The sequence below is a fragment of the Myxine glutinosa genome, chromosome 4 (genome assembly GCF_964187855.1).
Source record: "Myxine glutinosa chromosome 4, kmMyxGlut1.1, whole genome shotgun sequence".
NCBI lineage: Eukaryota > Metazoa > Chordata > Myxini > Myxiniformes > Myxinidae > Myxine > Myxine glutinosa.
The window spans coordinates 42,685,891-42,703,635 of NC_136264.1; the positions used below are offsets into that span (position 1 = coordinate 42,685,891).

General features: G+C 47.3%; 1 protein-coding gene across 2 annotated transcripts in view; it reads left to right on the forward strand.

The window, feature by feature from the left end:
- The window catches only part of PIK3CD (phosphatidylinositol-4,5-bisphosphate 3-kinase catalytic subunit delta), a 196,784-nt gene extending 179,295 nt beyond the window's left edge, over nucleotides 1–17,489 (forward strand). For both annotated transcript variants that reach the window (XM_068112234.2, XM_078775658.1), the window contains 2 exons: nucleotides 11,465–11,597; nucleotides 16,833–17,489. In XM_068112234.2, coding sequence (XP_067968335.1) covers nucleotides 11,465–11,597; nucleotides 16,833–16,967 — 268 coding nt within the window. In that variant the 3' untranslated portion in view covers nucleotides 16,968–17,489. The remainder of the gene's footprint in view (nucleotides 1–11,464; nucleotides 11,598–16,832) is intronic.
- Nucleotides 17,490–17,745: the final 256 nt, after the last annotated feature.

A 17,745-nucleotide genomic window follows, 5' to 3' on the forward strand; every position in this document is an offset into this window, starting at 1 on the left:
TCTGACACCTGCTTGCTGATCTCTTCTGATATTATTTTGCCCACACCATTACTCCTTCCACCCCCTCCTACCAACCTCCTCGCTGTGTCCCGTTTCCATTTGGTCTCCTGTACACAACTCTTCCAACCTCCTTCTCTGCATCATCTCCACCACCTTGACTCCTCTGCCCTTCATTGATCCCACATTCAAACTAGTCGGATCTTGCTTCTGAAGCGCTGCCTGCCTAGCCCTGGTAGTACCATCTTGATCATTTTGGGATGTTCTGGTCATCAATCCGGCAGTGCTACCAGGGCTGACCTGCTAATACACTGTATATGTCCAGGTCGATTAACACCGACGCTTGCTGGATGAACCTAACTGGCTTTACCTCACTCAGACTGCATTCAATTATGGCGGATTTCCGTGTGCGTGGTTGTGAGGAGAAACACAAGAACCTTAAAGCTCTTGCTAAACAAATGGTTCCCCCCCCAAAACAAACAAAACAGGGAAGATTGAATTATACGGCGGGGAATTTGACGACGCGATGGAACGGAAGAGAAATTCAATAAATAACGATGTACAATGAGGTAAAATAAATATAAATATAAATGGGGAAAGGGAACAATAACTGGGTGGGCTTATCTTATCTTTCTCTGGTGATCGGGACGTTGAAGGAGGGGGCAGTGCTAAGCAGCCACGATAATGTGGGATGAGCAGGCAATGAGGAGGTGGTCGGTGGTGGGCAGGACAATGAACAGGCAGCAGGCAGACGAAACAGGCACAGGGTTCAGGCAGGCAGGACGATCCGTGGTCCTCAAGCGCCCCGAACCCACACTACAAGGCTCCTCCATCTGGCACACTGCCAATTCTCTTCAGAGCATCCTTTCTTTACCCTCCCCTCTGAGTCCACTCCTGCGTGACTTTCAAGCTCCTTGCCTTCCCTTTCTGGACAACATTCTGGACAGCACGTTTGTCTCACTTTAATCCCTAGCCATTTACTACAACACATCACCCTCGGTATGGTGCACGCTTAAATAAGACAATCCTTTAGCTGACGTGTCCCTGTGTATTACATAGATATTGGCTAACTACACGTATATGAACCATACTACTCGATACATTTCTAACTGTACTAAGGTAATCTCTACCCCCCTACAAACACAACAACATCTATATTATATTCTCCGTAGGTGAAACGTCTGTCCGGGGGTGTGGCTACACCCGGTCTGGGATGGGCTTCAAAAACAAATATCTGGGATGGGCTTCAAAAACAAAAAACAAAAACAATTCTTTCCTCGCATAGCTTTGAGGCCTGTTTTGTTAGGTCCGTGGTGTCGTGCTCTCTCTCACAGGTTTATTTCATTTTTAACAGTCACTAACATGGTTTTAGACTCGGTTGAAAAAAAACGGGAATAAAATCAGATGAAAGTTTCTGTTTATAGAACGAAATGCATTTTCGAAGGCCTATAACATAAAGCCCATTGACACTCTCTCATGCCTTTATCTCCAATCTAACTCACCATCTGATTTCATTTGTATCGATGGTTTAGACTCAGTGTCAGCAATAATTGAGAACATTCACGCACATACAGGAAATTGCCGATATATATTTTTAAAAATCGCGGCACGGTCTGTCATACACCGCCTAAAATAACAGATGGGAAAATGGCGAGATATATAAAAAATTCGCTTTTTCTTTTCCGTTAAGATATATTACTTTTCCGTTTGATGACAGTCGTCACAAAAACGTGAATGATGCCGACATATATTTCTTCATTCTTATTTTATTCATCATTATTATCCGTAAGTAAAGGTAATCCTGTTTAAACCTCCATTCATTCCATCGATCTTCTTTTTTTTTTCACACCAGTTTTCAACATCGTGTTCACATCCAGAATGAATAAACAAACTCCATTTCACGTGTGCATGGACGTTCCCTGGTGTTGGGCTAGCGGCTAGGGTGCCAGCTTAGGATCCAAGGATCCTGGGTTCGAATCCCGGTCGATCGCTGAATTAACGCCAGGGGGGTTGACTCAGCCTGTCATCCTTCCGAGGTCGGCTAATTGAGTACCAGTTCACTGGTAATTCCCTGCTTGTCGTAAAAGGCAACAAACAGGGTTGGCGGCAGGAAGGGCATCCGGCCGTAAAACATTGCTTCAAAAAGGGGACCAAAAAACAACAACAACCACGGTCCCCGAAAAGGCCAACCCCCGCATTGCGGGGAAAAATGGCCTCTAAACGGTGGTTTTATGGACGTGTAATTCACATATGTAAAATAAATAAATAAACACGGGAAATTGCTGAGAGATATTTTTCCGTTCTTATTTAGATATTTTTCCGTTCTTATTTTATAATCTATGTGCACATACACTTTAAACAAGTTTATTTTAAATCTTTAATTTTAAAAATGTAATTTTGTATTCTGTAACGAAAAGAGTAACATTGGTTTTCCCGGGAGAGATAGGTGTTATGTGATGTTCTTATACACCGCCCAAAAGACACATGTACGTTTGTGTGTGTGTGTGTGTGTGTGTGTGTGTGTGTGTGTGTGTGTGTGTGTGTGTGGATGTGTGTGTATGTGTATATGTATGCATTGTGTGTGACCCACTCCCCCGTGCGTGTGTGTGTGTGTGTGTGTGTGTGTGTGTGTGTGTATGACCCATTCTCCCCCGTGTGTATGACCCATTCTCCCCCGTGTGTGTGACCCACTTTCCCCCGTGTGTGTGACCCACTTTCCCCCGTGTGTGTGACCCACTTTCCCCTGTGTGTGTTACCCACTCTCCCCTGTGTGTGACCCACTCTCCCCCGTGTGCGTGATGTGGGAGGAAGAGGATTTGAGCTCTTAAAGTCACATTTTACATGAGATGTAATAACACATTTCAAACTGTATTTCCCATGTGCACGCACATGCATTCACATGTTATCAGAAGTAAATACATTGTGTAGATTACATCATTTGTGGATCTGATAAATTGCCAGTAACCATTTTGTGAAACTGAATGTGCAGGTGCAGCATCTAACTAAATATGTCGAAATGTCACACGTCCATGCCCATGGGACGGGTGACCCTAGTAACAATATATTACTTACACACATAATGAGGGGTTGCCATGTAAATAATAATCTGGCTGCAGAGCCGCATTGTATACTTCAACCTGGCTGCAGAGCTGCACTGTGTGCTCCGGCCTGGCTGCAGAGCCGTATTGTATGCTACGGCCTGGCTGCAAAGCCGCATTTTATGCTGCGGTCAGGTCACAGAGCCGCATTGTATGCTGCGGCCTGGCTGCAGAGCCGCATTGTATCCTGTGGTCTGGCCGCAGAGCCGCATTGTATGCTGCGGTCTGGCCGCAGAGCCACATTGTATGCTGCGGTCTGGCCGCAGAGCCACATTGTATGCTGTGGCCTGGCCGCAGAGCCGCATTGTATGCTTCGGTCTGGCTGCAGAGCCATATTGTATGCTTCGGTCTGGCTGCAGAGCCGCACTGTATACTGCGGCCTGGCTACAGAGCCGCATTGTATGCTTCGGTCTGGCTGCAGAGCCGTATTGTATGCTTTGGTCTGGCCGCAGAGCCACATTGTATGCTGCGGCCTGGCCGCAGAGCCGCATTGTATGCTTCGGTCTTGCCGCAGAGCCGCATTGTATGCTTCGGTCTTGCCGCAGAGCCGTATTGTATGCTGCGGTCTGGCCGCAGAGCCGCATTGTATGCTTCGGTCTGGCCGCAGAGCCGCATTGTATGCTTCGGTCTGGCCGCAGAGCTACATTGTATGCTGCGGCCTGGCTGCAGAGCCGTATTGTATGCTTCGGTCTGGCCGCAGAGCCGCATTGTATGCTTCGGTCTGGCTGCAGAGCCGTATTGTATGCTGCGGCCTGGCCGCAGAGCCGCATTGTATGCTGCGGTCTGGCCACAGAGCCACATTGTATGCTTCGGTCTGGCCGCAGAGCCGCATTGTATTCTGCGGTCTGGTCTCAGAGCCGCATTGTATGCTGTGGCCTGGCCACTGAGGCGGATTTTATGCCGAGGCCTGGCCTCAGAGCCGCATTGTCTGCTGAGGCACTTGGCCACAGAGTCAGCCACATTGTCTGCCGAGGCCTGACCACAAAGCCGCATTATCTGCCACAGAGACACCTTGTTTGCTGCTGCCTGGGTCTTCTGTCTTTTAACATCGTGCATCTTTTGTTTCAGTCCCTGCTCCATCATGCCGAGCATGCTTTGTGCATCATATATTTTGCAAAAGAATGATTTCTCTCCGTCGAAGGCTGAGGAGACATTAATGTCTTGAGGAGATGGCTTCATGCGTTATTCATTCGTATACAGCATGTGGCTTTTGCCTTGCATCATTGCTCGGAGTGCTATGTGCTTCTGTTGCAGTGTCCCCTGTATATTAGGCCTGGAATTTTCTATGAACGATTCTGTCGGACGGCTTGCAGCTTATTAGCGGTAAATGACAAGAAGTGCATTCTGCAGTGACGTCTTTGAGCACTTTCCAGCAATTTGGTGTCAAAAGACTGCAGTGCCAGAAGGTGCCAAAATACTGTAGTGCCGTCCCGAGTTGTCATCAATGCACCTGTAATTGGCAGGTGCCTCCATTTGTCAATACTTCCATCATGCCTGCATCATTTTGCGGGTTGTGGATTCCTATCGTCCCTACTTTGTCTCCTGTCTTGTTTCATCTCATGCTTCAACTTGTCCATGAACCAATCGCACCTGCACATTATTTATTTTGTTTTACGTCGAAGTTTCACTCGAGGAAATGAAGAACTTGAGACCTGTAGCTACTCGTGCTTCCCCACATTGGGATTCACTGCCATTCACACATGTTTGATTTGAATCAGATACTTTACAGTTGGAAGTAGATGGGAAGCTTTTGATTTGCCATTTGTGTCCGTTTCATCCTTGTATCTCTGTTTGTACCGACAAACATATACTGGTCTTCATCTTTTTAATAACCTGCTGCTCGGCCTAGTCATTTATCCATATGAGATGCCCCTCGCTTGCATCATTTTGGATACCATCTGCTGATCGACACACAAGAATGTTCAGAAAGCTATTCTGCAGCGTAATATCTGGCAAAACAGCCGTTTGTCAAGCACGGGGAATGTGCACAACTGGCAGGACGCCCATGATCCAGCTTGCTCCGGGGGATTGTAAAAATCCTGCCCATAGTCAGGCATGCAGTCGATAGAGTGGAAAATAAGGGCACACATGCACTTGTATCCCTCAAGGTGTCGGAGAAATATCAAATGTGATGGCGGTGTTGGCCGGCATAGCATAATGATCTGAATGCTCGGTGCTCGGCTTACAAACCAACGGCGAGGGTCTTGAGTTTATTTCCATTGTCTATCATTAATTTCATCATTTAATTCTTTCTGATTTATTTTTCTGTCATCCAATGTATGCACAAACCTTTTCCATAATCATTTCATCTGATCTCACCTGACATCTGACTGAAGGCTCAACAAGCTTTGTGGGGCAGTTGGTGTTTGGAGACCAGGAACAACAACAACACAACAACATGCATTTTAAGGCCATTTTCCCTGCTAGAGCGGGGGTTAGCCTTGCGGTCCCCATGACCATCTTCCCCATTTTGCCCTATTTTCTCCATCTCCACTTGTTAACCCCCTTGCCCGCATTTCTTCTTCGACCATCTTTAGCCAAGTCTTTCTCGGTCTTCCCCATCCTCTACTTCCTTCTACATTCATTTCCATCACTCTTCTCAACCAGTCACTTTCATCCTTCCTCAACACATGACCAAACCATCTCAACCTGTTTCTCTTCACAGCATCAATCACAGGCTCTATTCCCATCATCTTTCGCAATTCATCATTCGTCTTCCTCTCTCTCAACGATACTCCGCACATCCACTGAACCATTCGCATTTCCACCCTTTCCAGCCTTCGTTGCTGCTCTACGTTCATTACCCATGTCTCGCTCCCATAAATCATAACACTTTAAGTAGACCAGGAAGAGTCCTAATAAAGAAAGGTGGACCATTCATACAGTGTTTGGAATGCCAATACTGTGGGCTAATTCCAGTTGATTCTGTAGAGTGGATGATCATCTTGATGTCATATCCATATTTTAGTGTCCACCATTTGGTAGTGTTTTCTGCTGGTAGAGCAGCGGACAGCAATTTTAGTCTGCGATTGGGATGGGCATTGGACTTGGGGGCAGACCACTCGTATGTAAGCTGGCTTCCTTTTGAGCTATCCTGCAACTCTCATGTTGGTATCATTCGCTAGAAAAAGATGCATTTCAGATGTCCTCTATCTCCTTGTAGCTCCAATAAGATCTTGCTTCTCCCAGTGAATGGCAACCATTAATTATGCTCTCACCCTGATCCACACACACAACCCCCACCCGCCCCTCCTGACACCGTGTGCACTGTGCGTGAAGAACGGTCAGATTTACTGCGGAGCATATGTTGTTTGGTCAAATATTGATCAATGGAAGTTATCTGAAAAAGCAAAAAAATACTTTCTCTTTGTAAAAGTCAAAGCATGTTTCTGTTGTAGATGGTACAGTGACGGCGAAGAGACAATAGGACATAGTAGGATAATTGATGTTGAAACCACACCATTGCATTGTCAATAAGTCTTTGTAACATCGACTACGTACGTGCACATCATTAAGGAATCCTATTGAGGCTTCAGCAACCTAACTGGCCTACTCTGGCATTATTTAGGACCGATGCAGATGGAAGCCAAGAGGAGAAAGATCCACGTCACAAATTCTTAATGCATTTGTGCTGCCCTAAACAAGTTCTCCTCTTTCTTCTCCATTATGACTATTGAAGCGAATTTACTTTTCATTGCACATTTAAGACCATGTAAGATTATGGTGACTTTCACTCCAAAACCATGAAACAGAGCGCTTCAAAACTTTGCATGCATACAAAGGGAACTCCAAGATAGTGCATGCATAAATTAATGAAAATTGGGTATTTGCATCAAGAAAAAAATCCCTTTTGAAGATAATTTATGGGTGCTCATGAAAGAACAAAAAAAGGCTTATCTTTGTTCAGACTGCTGTCACCTCGCTGGGGTCCTAAGCCGCAGTTTTGTTTCTGCCTATTCATAAATGTCTTGGAAATTTTACACGATCACCTCTCACTGTCTAATTAAAGTACAGTGCATTCAGAAAGTATTCAGACCCCTTCACTTTTTTCACATTTTGTTATGTTGCAGCCTTATGCTGAAATCGTTTAAATTCATTTTTTCCCTCATCAATCTGCACTCAATACCCCATAATGAATGAATGAATGAATGATCGTTTTGAGGCCATTTTCCCCGCTAGAGAGGAGGTTAGCTTTGCGGGCCCCATGACAATCATGGTTCCCTGTTTTGAGGCAATGTTTTTATGGCCGGATGCCCTTCCTGACGCCAACCCTTGGTCGCCTCTTACGATGCGCAGGGATACGGTGTACCTATTCTAAACCGGGGTACACATCGGGAATACCCCATAATGACAATACCCCATAATGACAAAGAGAAAACAGGATTTTAGAAAGTTTTGCAAATTTATTAAAAAGAAAAAACTGACATATCACATTGACATAAGTATTCATACCCTTTGCTATGACACTTGAAATTTAGCTCAGGTGCCTCCCATTTCTCTTGATCATCTTTGAGATGTTTCTGCACCTTGATTGGAGTCCACCTGTGGTAAATTCAATTGATTGGACATGATTTGGAAAGGCACACACCTGTCTATATAAGGTCTCACAGCTGACAATGCGTATCAGAGCAAAAACCAAGCCATGAGGTCGAAAGAACTGCCTGCAGAGCTCAGAGACAGGATTGTGTCGAGGCACAGATCTGGGGAAGCCCACAAAAAAAATCTCTGCTGCATTGAAGGTTCCCAAGAGCACAGTGGCCTCCATAATTCTTAAATGGAAGAAGTTTGGAACAACCAGGACTCTTCCTAGAGCTTGCCGCCCGGCCAAACTGAGCAATCCGGGGAGAAGGGCCTTGGTAAGAGAGGTGACCAAGAACCCGATGGTCACTGGCTGAGCTCCAGAGATCCTGTGTGGAGATGGGAGAAACTTCCAGAAGGACAACCATCACAGCAACACTCCACCGATCTGGGCTTTATTTCAGAGTGGCCAGACGGAAGCCAAACAGTTCAACCTTGGTGTCATCAGACCACAGAATCTTGTTTTTCACAGTCTGAGAGTCCTTTAGGTGCTTTTTTGCAAACTCCAAGCGGGCATTCATGTGTCTTTCACTGAAGAGAGGCTGATGTATATGTTTTGGCGCATGACATTGTTGACGTTGCTTATATAAATATTAGTATCTGTAATTTGGTGCTCCAATCTAATGAGCGAACGTCATGACGTCATCGCCACCTCTGTCCGCGTTGTCTGCCAAGCTCCGGAGCAGCCATCTAGCAGTTCCTCATTATGGATGTTAAATTCAGATGCTGTCACAAGTGCTAGCAAAACTCAGTTACCGACCTGGTTTCGCCCTTGTTGGGGCTTCATCAGGGCAATATAAACATTGCATATATGTATGTATATATATATTGTTACAGATCGCGGTTTAAGATGTTAGTTACCGAGCGGTTTGGTATTTAACCGCGACCTAACAGGATCCCCGACTCACCCGATTCCACCCAAACGTTGGCCGGGTCGCACCACAGCTAGTCAATAGGGAAAAGACAAAGGCGACGAATGCAAAGAGGAAAAAGGAATAAAACGAGAAGATGTACAGACGAGTAATGGGGTTTATTATTTACACACACAAGCAAAAAGGAGCAATCAAGTTTATTTACAAGCACATAAGACGCAGGTGACACAGTGAAATCTTTAGCTTACCTACACAAGCTTAATTAACCCAGGACAGAACAAACTCACGTACACAAGAAGGGTGGAAAGGCAGGAGGTGGATGGCTGGAGGTGAACGCTGGGTGGAGCCAACGCGGAGCCTGGCGGAGCTTTGGTGGGGGGTGAACGCTTGGTGGAGCCAACGCGGAGCTTGGTGGAGCTTTGGTGGAGGTGAACGCTTGGTGGAGCTCTGGTGTGACGGGTTCTCTCTCCTTCCTTAGTCCCACCCAGTCCAACAACTTCCTCTCTTGCTTAGTCCCACCCAGTTCAACAACTTCCTCTCTTGCTTCAGGACTCTTTCTCTCTCTTTCTTGGTCCCTCACTCTTTACCACCGACTCCTCACCGCAACCAACGCAACCACTTGACCACCACCTCTACTGACTGACTCTTCACCACTCTGCACTTGACGACCGACTCCCAACCAACTCAGACCAACTCACTGTGACCAACTCCAGGGCTTTCTGTCTTCTGCTCTCCTCTGTAAAAACGCATCTCTCCCTGGACACGCCCTGCCTTGGGTTATATAGGCCCCCGCCCCTCAACCTTTGCGAACCTCCCCGATCGCTCTTCCTCCACCCTCTCTAGCCGAACCCCTGGCTCATGGTTGGTCGAGTGGGGCTGGCTCACTCCTCCCCTCTATGACGAGGTGGAGACACGCCTTTCTTCCCCGACTCGAGCCTCGTGGTCAATGGCGGTTATTGGAGGGGAGGTAATATGGGCAATCGAGGCTCGGCAATGACGAGAGGGGATGTAATATGAAATGGAGATTTTGGGGATGGGAAGGAAAGGGGATCTATTCTCTTTCACTGGTGCAATGGAGTATTTCAATTAATGGAAGACACAGCCTTACGCTAATACACATAATAAGGATATAACTGTCAAAAAAGATATATCGTGTCCTGCATGTATGTTTTATGGACTAACTACGGGAACGCCCTTTGACCTTTATACAACCACAAACGGAGGGAGGAGGGGTGATATTTTACGACAACCTTTTACAACAACATTTTACCACAACAATAAAATAAAAAAACATTCTCATATCCACAACAATATATATATATAGGTAGAGAGGTAAAAATAGATTGCAGAGAGCGCCATGACTGTGACCCTATTTTATGAGGTGAGATAGAAAATGAAAATTTTGCATGACTGGAGAGTTGAAGATGGGGATGGTAAGGTGGCAATGAGTGATTGCCTTGCTGTGCTTTGGTTTGAGTACCTACCGTACTGTGGATGATGGAGTATGGGCCGTTAGGCTGGCCTGATCAAGCAAGCGCCTTGGCCTGCATTTCTGGCCGAGTCATGCGCCAAAATAAAACGGAAATGCTCTTAAGTGTATCAGCTAGCACGGTTGTGCCGCAGCATACAAATTCCACTTTCAGCATTCAAAATTGTGCCGTGCCCTTCAATATTGCTTTGTTGTGCGTTGTTGCGTGCCTCAAAGTGTGACTTTTGAATTCTCGCGGTTTGACTTTCATAAATGTAATTAATTATTGAGCCTTTTATGTGCCATACCCTCCACTGTGTGCCTTTTATATGCATGTTTTGATGTATTTTGTATAATTTTGTGCAATCGTTGCTGTACTCTTGTAATGTACTGTACTATTCATGTGCTGTCTTCCTTGTTAAAGGTCTGAGTGCCATATCAGAATTACATACATAGAGGTAAATGCATTCACAAATTGGTAAAAAAAAATAGGTAAAACTAGAACGCCACTGAGTAGAGCGCATACTCCCGCCGTGGGTGAAGTTGGAATCTATCTTCCAATGGTAAAAAATTCCTGAATCTGGAATAATATCCTGCGTTTCACCAAAAACGAATCGATTCTTCCTTATCCCAAGGGTAATCATCCCACCAACTTTCATCCAAATCCGTTCAGAACTTTTCCAGATATCTTGTTCACGAACACACGGACACACGAACACACACACGGACGGACACGATCGAATGCATTACTCCCTGGCGGAGGAGAAGGCGATAGTTTTAACATCCTGAATCGATGGCAAATCCCTGTGCCGATTACTACTGTCGGCCAGGCAATGGCAAACCATGTAGTGTATTTGCTTGCCCAGGAAGCTCACTTGGCAGTTCCCAACACCCTGGAGTAAATATCATCAAATCCAATAAGGCAAAAACAAGTAGATAAAAACAAGAGGTTGTGAGCAAGTCAAACAGCAAAGGGTTTACCTTATACAGCATTTCATGGTTTATTTATGAAGCTTTACTTGGCTGGAAGAGCATGGGAGGAGTTAATTTATTTATAATCCTAGCCACCTGGGTGAGATTCATTAGGTTTTCAAATCTTGATTTTTTTTCCAATGTGGATTGATTTACTTGTGCTTTCAAAACGGATGAATGTCTGAGAAATATTAGATTTTTCACCAAGGCTTCCTTTGCATTAGTGTCTCAAAAAAAGCCATCTCAGCTATGGAAATAATCTACAATGGAGTGAGAATATTGTTGGCTCAACTACAAAAGAAAATGCTGTTTTGCAGGGGAAGATCATGAAACCAAATCGTGGAGGTGATTGTTTCTTGAGACATTCGCTTCCTCCAAATCTGTTGTGATTGAAATATTAGCAAAAAGGATGAGATGTCCGGTGGCCGAGTGTTTGCAGCATTGAGGTTCGGTGTCTCAAGCTGGATTTCTGTCTGCAGGTTCAGGAAGTACTGCGAGGATGCGTACATGATTCTACGTAAGAACGGACATGTCTTCCTCAACCTGTTTGCACTGACGCTTGCGGCCGGACTCCCAGAACTCACCTCACCAAAGGACATTTGCTACCTCAAGGTGCTGTGGTTGTCTGTGTACGGCATGTTGAACTCAGTGTGGGCCCAACCAACTAGTACTCATCTTGAATGAACCAACAATGATTTTATTAACCCTCACTTTACACCGTAATGTACTACATGACAACTGGTGGTTTTGGCAGCGTGATTTTTCAATTTTATCCAATATGGCAGAACTTTTGTCCATGATATTGGTAATTCCAAATATTTTATTGTTTTAATTGTCAAAAGTCAGAATTTATTTATCGTATCTCATTGCCATTTTGTACCTAGCCTTGTGTTGGCTTAGCGGTTCGCGTGCCGGCTTGGGATCCTAGGATCCTGGGTTTGAATCCCGGTCCTTAGTGGTTAGGGTGCCGGCTTGGGATCCTAGGATCCTGGGTTTGAATCCCGGTCCTTAGCGGTTAGGGTGCCGGCTTGGGATCCTAGGATCCTGGATTTGAATCCCGGTCCTTAGCGGTTAGGGTGCCGGCTTGGGATCCTAGGAGCCTGGGTTTGAATCCTGGTCCTTAGCGGTGAGGGTGCCGGCTTGGGATCCTAGGATCCTGGGTTTGAATCCCGGTCCTTAGTGGTTAGGGTGCTGGCTTGGGATCCTAGGATCCTGGGTTTGAATCCTGGTCCTTTGCGGTTAGGGTGCCGGCTTGGGATCCTAGGATCCTGGGTTTGAATCCTGGTCCTTAGCGGTTAGGGTGCCGGCTTGGGATCCTAGGATCCTGGGTTTGAATCCTGGTCCTTAGCGGTTAGGGTGCTGGCTTGGGATCCTGGGTTCGAATCCCAGTCCTTAGCGGTTCGGGTGCCGGCTTGGGATCGTAGGATCCTCGGCTCGAATCCTGGTCGATCACTGAATTAACGCCAGGGGGGTTGACTCAGCCTCTCATCCTTCCGAGGTCGGCAAATTGAGTACCAGTTCACGGGTAATTCCCTGTGTGTCGCAAGAGGTGACTAACAGGGTTGGCGGCAGGAAGGGCATCCGGCCATAAAACATTGCTTCAAAAAAGGGGACCAAGGTGCCTGAAAATGGCCAACCCCCGCTTTGCGGGGAAAAATGGCCTCTAAAGGTAGTTCTATTGCCATATTGTACCAATGTATTTATGAATATATCAATATCCTGCATGGTAATCGATGTTGGTCAGCCATCGACAACAAGATGGCAGAAAGATTTCCATTTTAACAGATGTTGTAGTGAGAGTATAATTTCCTTACTGCAAGAAAACCCAAATAAATGATGATCCATAACATACCGCAGCCAAGTGTAATTGCATCCACAGTAGGAGGGAATTGATGAAGGCCGATTTATTTTTTCCTGATCGCCTGAGTGATGGACAACGGGATCCACTTCAAAGATGATGGAGGAGATTTTGACCGAATGGCTTTTTTCCTCCCCCAGCTCCTCTACCCGAGGAAAATTTGTGGGAAGTGAAAGCACCAAGGCAGGATTCATAAAGAACCGCACTCGCTTGGGGGGGATGTCTGGAATGTGCAATTTGGATCCACATTTGCCCATCTCTCATGCCTGCATGGCTGAGCACTCGGGGATGGAATCTGGATTGGGTAATGCTCTGAGAGCAATTGATTTCCTCCTCATGAGGATGTGTGCGGGGCACGTGCCGTGTGCAAGACCTGCCATGTCTGGCCTTGTTTTTGAGATGCTTGTTTGCCGAGTGCATCAGTCAACGCACGATCGCTGAAGTTTCTTATTGCGATGTAACACCTTCCATATTTCCTGCATTTCCATATGAGTACCATGCCCGCTGCTTGGCAATTGAGGGCTGAGGCTGTGGATGGCCTAGTCTGCTTAGCAATTGCCCGCTGCTTGGCAATTGAGGACTGAGGCTGTGGATGGCCTAGTCTGCTTGGTAATTGCCCGCTGCTTGGCAATTGCCCGCTGCTTGGCAATTGAGGACTGAGGCTGTGGAGTGTGGATGGCCTCGTCTGCTTGGCAATTGAGGACTGAGGCTGTGGATGGCCTAGTCTGCTTAGCAATTGAGGACTGAGGCTGTGGGTGGCCTAGTCTGCTTAGCAATTGAGGACTGAGGCTGTGGATGACCTTGTCTGCTTAGCAATTTCCCGCTGCTTGGCATATTGAGGACTGAGGCTGTGGATGGCCTAGTCTGCTTAGCAATTTCCTGCTGCTTGGCATATTGAGGACTGAGGCTGTGGATGGCCTAGTCTGCTTAGCAATTGCCCGCTGCTTGGCATATTGAGGACTGAGGCTGTGGATGGCCTAGTCTGCTTAGCAATTGCCCGCTGCTTGGCATATTGAGGACTGAGGCTGCGGATGGCGTAGTCTGCTTAGCAATTGAGGACTGAGGCTGTGGGTGGCCTAGTCTGCTTAGCAATTGAGGACTGAGGCTGTGGGTGGCCTAGTCTGCTTAGCAATTGAGGACTGAGGCTGTGGGTGGCCTAGTCTGCTTAGCAATTGAGGACTGAGGCTGTGGATGGCCTAGTCTGCTTAGCAATTGCCCGCTGCTTGGCATATTGAGGACTGAGGCTGTGGATGGCCTAGTCTGCTTAGCAATTGCCCGCTGCTTGGCATATTGAGGACTGAGGCTGCGGATGGCGTAGTCTGCTTAGCAATTGAGGACTGAGGCTGTGGGTGGCCTAGTCTGCTTAGCAATTGAGGACTGAGGCTGTGGGTGGCCTAGTCTGCTTAGCAATTGAGGACTGAGGCTGTGGGTGGCCTAGTCTGCTTAGCAATTGAGGACTGAGGCTGTGGGTGGCCTAGTCTGCTTAGCAATTGAGGACTGAGGCTGTGGGTGGCCTAGTCTGCTTAGCAATTGAGGACTGAGGCTGTGGATGGCCTAGTCTGCTTAGCAATTGAGGACTGAGGCTGTGGGTGGCCTAGTCTGCTTAGCAATTGAGGACTGAGGCTGTGGGTGGCCTAGTCTGCTTAGCAATTGAGGACTGAGGCTGTGGGTGGCCTAGTCAGTTGTGCTCTAGCAAACGCCTGACTAGGCCTTTTTTTGTGGATGAATCGTGGTGAGAATTTTATCACATTTACGAGACGTTAAAAATGAAGCAATTGCACCTTCTTGCGGATTAGCCGTTGTTCGTCACGACCTATAACTGATCCGATGTTTGTGCACGCAATCGGTGCATGTCGGCCATCGGGATGCATTGCATGTGCTTCCTGACGGTTTGAACAATGATGTGTCTCCGCCAACGGGTTACCCTGGAGAGACATTCTGCTTTTGGTTATTTCTAACACTCGCTGCCTCCGCTCCTAGTTTGGCATTCGGTCCTTTTGGCAAATTAACCCACTGTTGGTTGTGTGCAACTCACACTCTCTTTGGCAACAAGGTGAGGGGCAGGAGGGCCGCTGAAAATGTTTTTCTGCAGCTGGGCAAAGCTGATTATGCGGACAATTTTGAGTCCGACACTGAGGTAATTGGCCTGGAAATTAAGTGGTTTACCTTTGCCCTCTCTCCTCCCCCTCTCTCCAGTGCAATGCCGTCCCCTGAAGTTCAGGTGCTTATCACTTCCACAAGTTGTGATAAACGTGGTCAGGTTGCACCGCTGCGCTCTTTTGCCTGTCACTACTGTCCGTGCATTTCAGAGTTATAACGGTCCAATCTAGCCGGAATCCCTACAGCGTGGGTACAAATGTGGAATAAACGTTAAAAACGCGATGTCTATGCAAGATGGACGCTGCTGGTGCAACTTCGACAATGCGGAAGGGACATCGTGGCATATATAGAACTGTGTACGCCAACTCGTAGCAATTGTGATTAATGTATGATTGTATGGCATTGTATCTGGTGTTTGAATCGCGGTTCGGGTGCCGGCTTGGGATCCTAGGATCCTGCGTTTGAATCACGGTTCGGGTGCCGGCTTGGGATCCTAGGATCCTGGGTTTGAATCACGGTTCGGGTGCCGGCTTGGGATCCTAGGATCCTGGGTTTGAATCGCGGTTCGGGTGCCGGCTTGGGATCCTAGGATCCTGGGTTTGAATCGCGGTTCGGGTGCCGGCTTGGGATCCTAGGATCCTGGGTTTGAATCGCGGTTCGGGTGTCGGCTTGGGATCCTAGGATCCTGGGTTTGAATCGCGGTTCGGGTGCCGGCTTGGGATCCTAGGATCCTGGGTTTGAATCACGGTTCGGGTGCTGGCCTGGTATCCTAGGATCCTGGGTTTGAATCGCGGTTCGGGTGCCGGCTTGGGATCCTAGGATCCTGGGTTTGAATCGCGGTTCGGGTGCCGGCTTGGGATCCTAGGATCCTGTGTTTGAATCGCGGTTCGGGTGCCGGCTTGGGATCCTAGGATCCTGGGTTTGAATCGCGGTTCGGGTGCCGGCTTGGGATCCTAGGATCCTGGGTTTGAATCACGGTTCGGGTGCTGGCCTGGTATCCTAGGATCCTGGGTTTGAATCGCGGTTCGGGTGCCGGCTTGGGATCCTAGGATCCTGGGTTTGAATCGCGGTTCGGGTGCCGGCTTGGGATCCTAGCATCCTGGGTTTGAATCGCGGTTCAGGTGCCGGCTTGGGATCCTAGAATCCTGGGTTTGAATCACGGTTCGGGTGCCGGCTTGGGATCCTAGGATCCTAGGATCCTAGGATCCTGGGATCCTGGGTTTGAATCGCGGTTTGGGTGCCGGCCTGGTATCCTAGGATCCTGGGATCCTGGGTTTGAATCGCGGTTCGGGTGCCGGCCTGGTATCCTAGGATCCTGGGTTTGAATCACGGTTCGGGTGCCGGCTTGGGATCCTAGAATCCTGGGTTTGAATCGCGGTTCGGGTGCCGGCTTGGGATCCTAGGATCCTGGGTTTGAATCGCGGTTCGGGTGCCGGCTTGGGATCCTAGGATCCTGGGTTTCAATCGCGGTTCGGGTGCTGGCTTGGGATCCTAGGATCCTGGGTTTCAATCGCAGTTCGGGTGCCGGCTTGGGATCCTAGGATCCTGGGTTTGAATCGCGGTCGATCGCTGAATTAACGCCAGCAGGGTTGACTCAGCCTGTCATCCTTCCGAGGTCGGCAAATTGAGTAACAGTTCACGGGTAATTCCCTGTGTGTTGCAAAAGGCGACTAACAGGGTTGGCGGCAGGAAAAGCATCCGGCCAGAAAACATTGCCTCAAAAAAAGGGGACCAAGGTGCCCGAAAAAGGCCAACCTTTTCTCTGCGGGGAAAAATGGCCTCTAAAGGTGGTTCTTTTTTCCATTGTATCTGAGCACGTGCAAATATCCTCCTCACTAATCTTCCTTTTATTCATTTTTTTGTCATTGTTGGTGCATTTTTATTTCCAGGAAACCCTGGCCTTGGAGAAACGCGAGAGCGAGGCGTTGAAACAGTTCAGCCAGAAATTCAACGAAGCTCTACGTGAGAGTTGGAAAACCAAAGTTATGTGGATGGCTCATAACGTTGCCAAGGACAACCGCTGACAATCATATTGCTGGTGGAACCTCAACTCTGCCATAACCAAGGCATTTTTCTTTCATTCATGCCAAGGACCCAGGCCTTTCCTACGCTTGCAATCGCATTGTAATCTTGACTTTCCGACGTACCAAGAAGGTGTTAAACTATGTTTACTTTGTTTTAAACTACAGATCGAGATGATCGGTATTGATTTCCTAGCCCAAGGAACGCATATGCCGTCTCGCGTTAAGAATTGTATTTATTGTTTCCATTGTGTCTTATTTGGATGGTGAAGAGGTCTTAAAGCTCTATTTTCAGCCTAAGCCGGATGATATCTGTGCATCATGTTGCATCGTAACCTTCAAATTGTGTCAAGCATCCTGCATATTGATGCGTTGCCATCCGCGCAGGTGGATCACCTTCGGAAACGTCAAAGGTAATGTTTATTATTTTTTTATTTTTAGAAATTAGGTTGAAATGCAATTATTTTGTCTTGCTGAGAATAATTTTGCTCAGGTTTGGCATTACCGATAAATGACTATGTTGTGTTCCAAGTGTGTGCTTCTTGGGTACACGTAGTTTCTTTTAATTGGTACACTAAGTAATTGTAACTGATGTCAAAAGCTGCAGAATCAAAGCATCGACCCAGCTGCAAACTGGGCCATCTGGAGTGCATGCTCATCCTCCCCGTGAGATGAAACTATACAACCTAACTCACGTTCACTGAAAACAAGTAGAGCATGAATATTTTGCACTAAATTATGCCTCGGGCCTGGTGCGGACGTATTGGCCGGCTTGGGATCC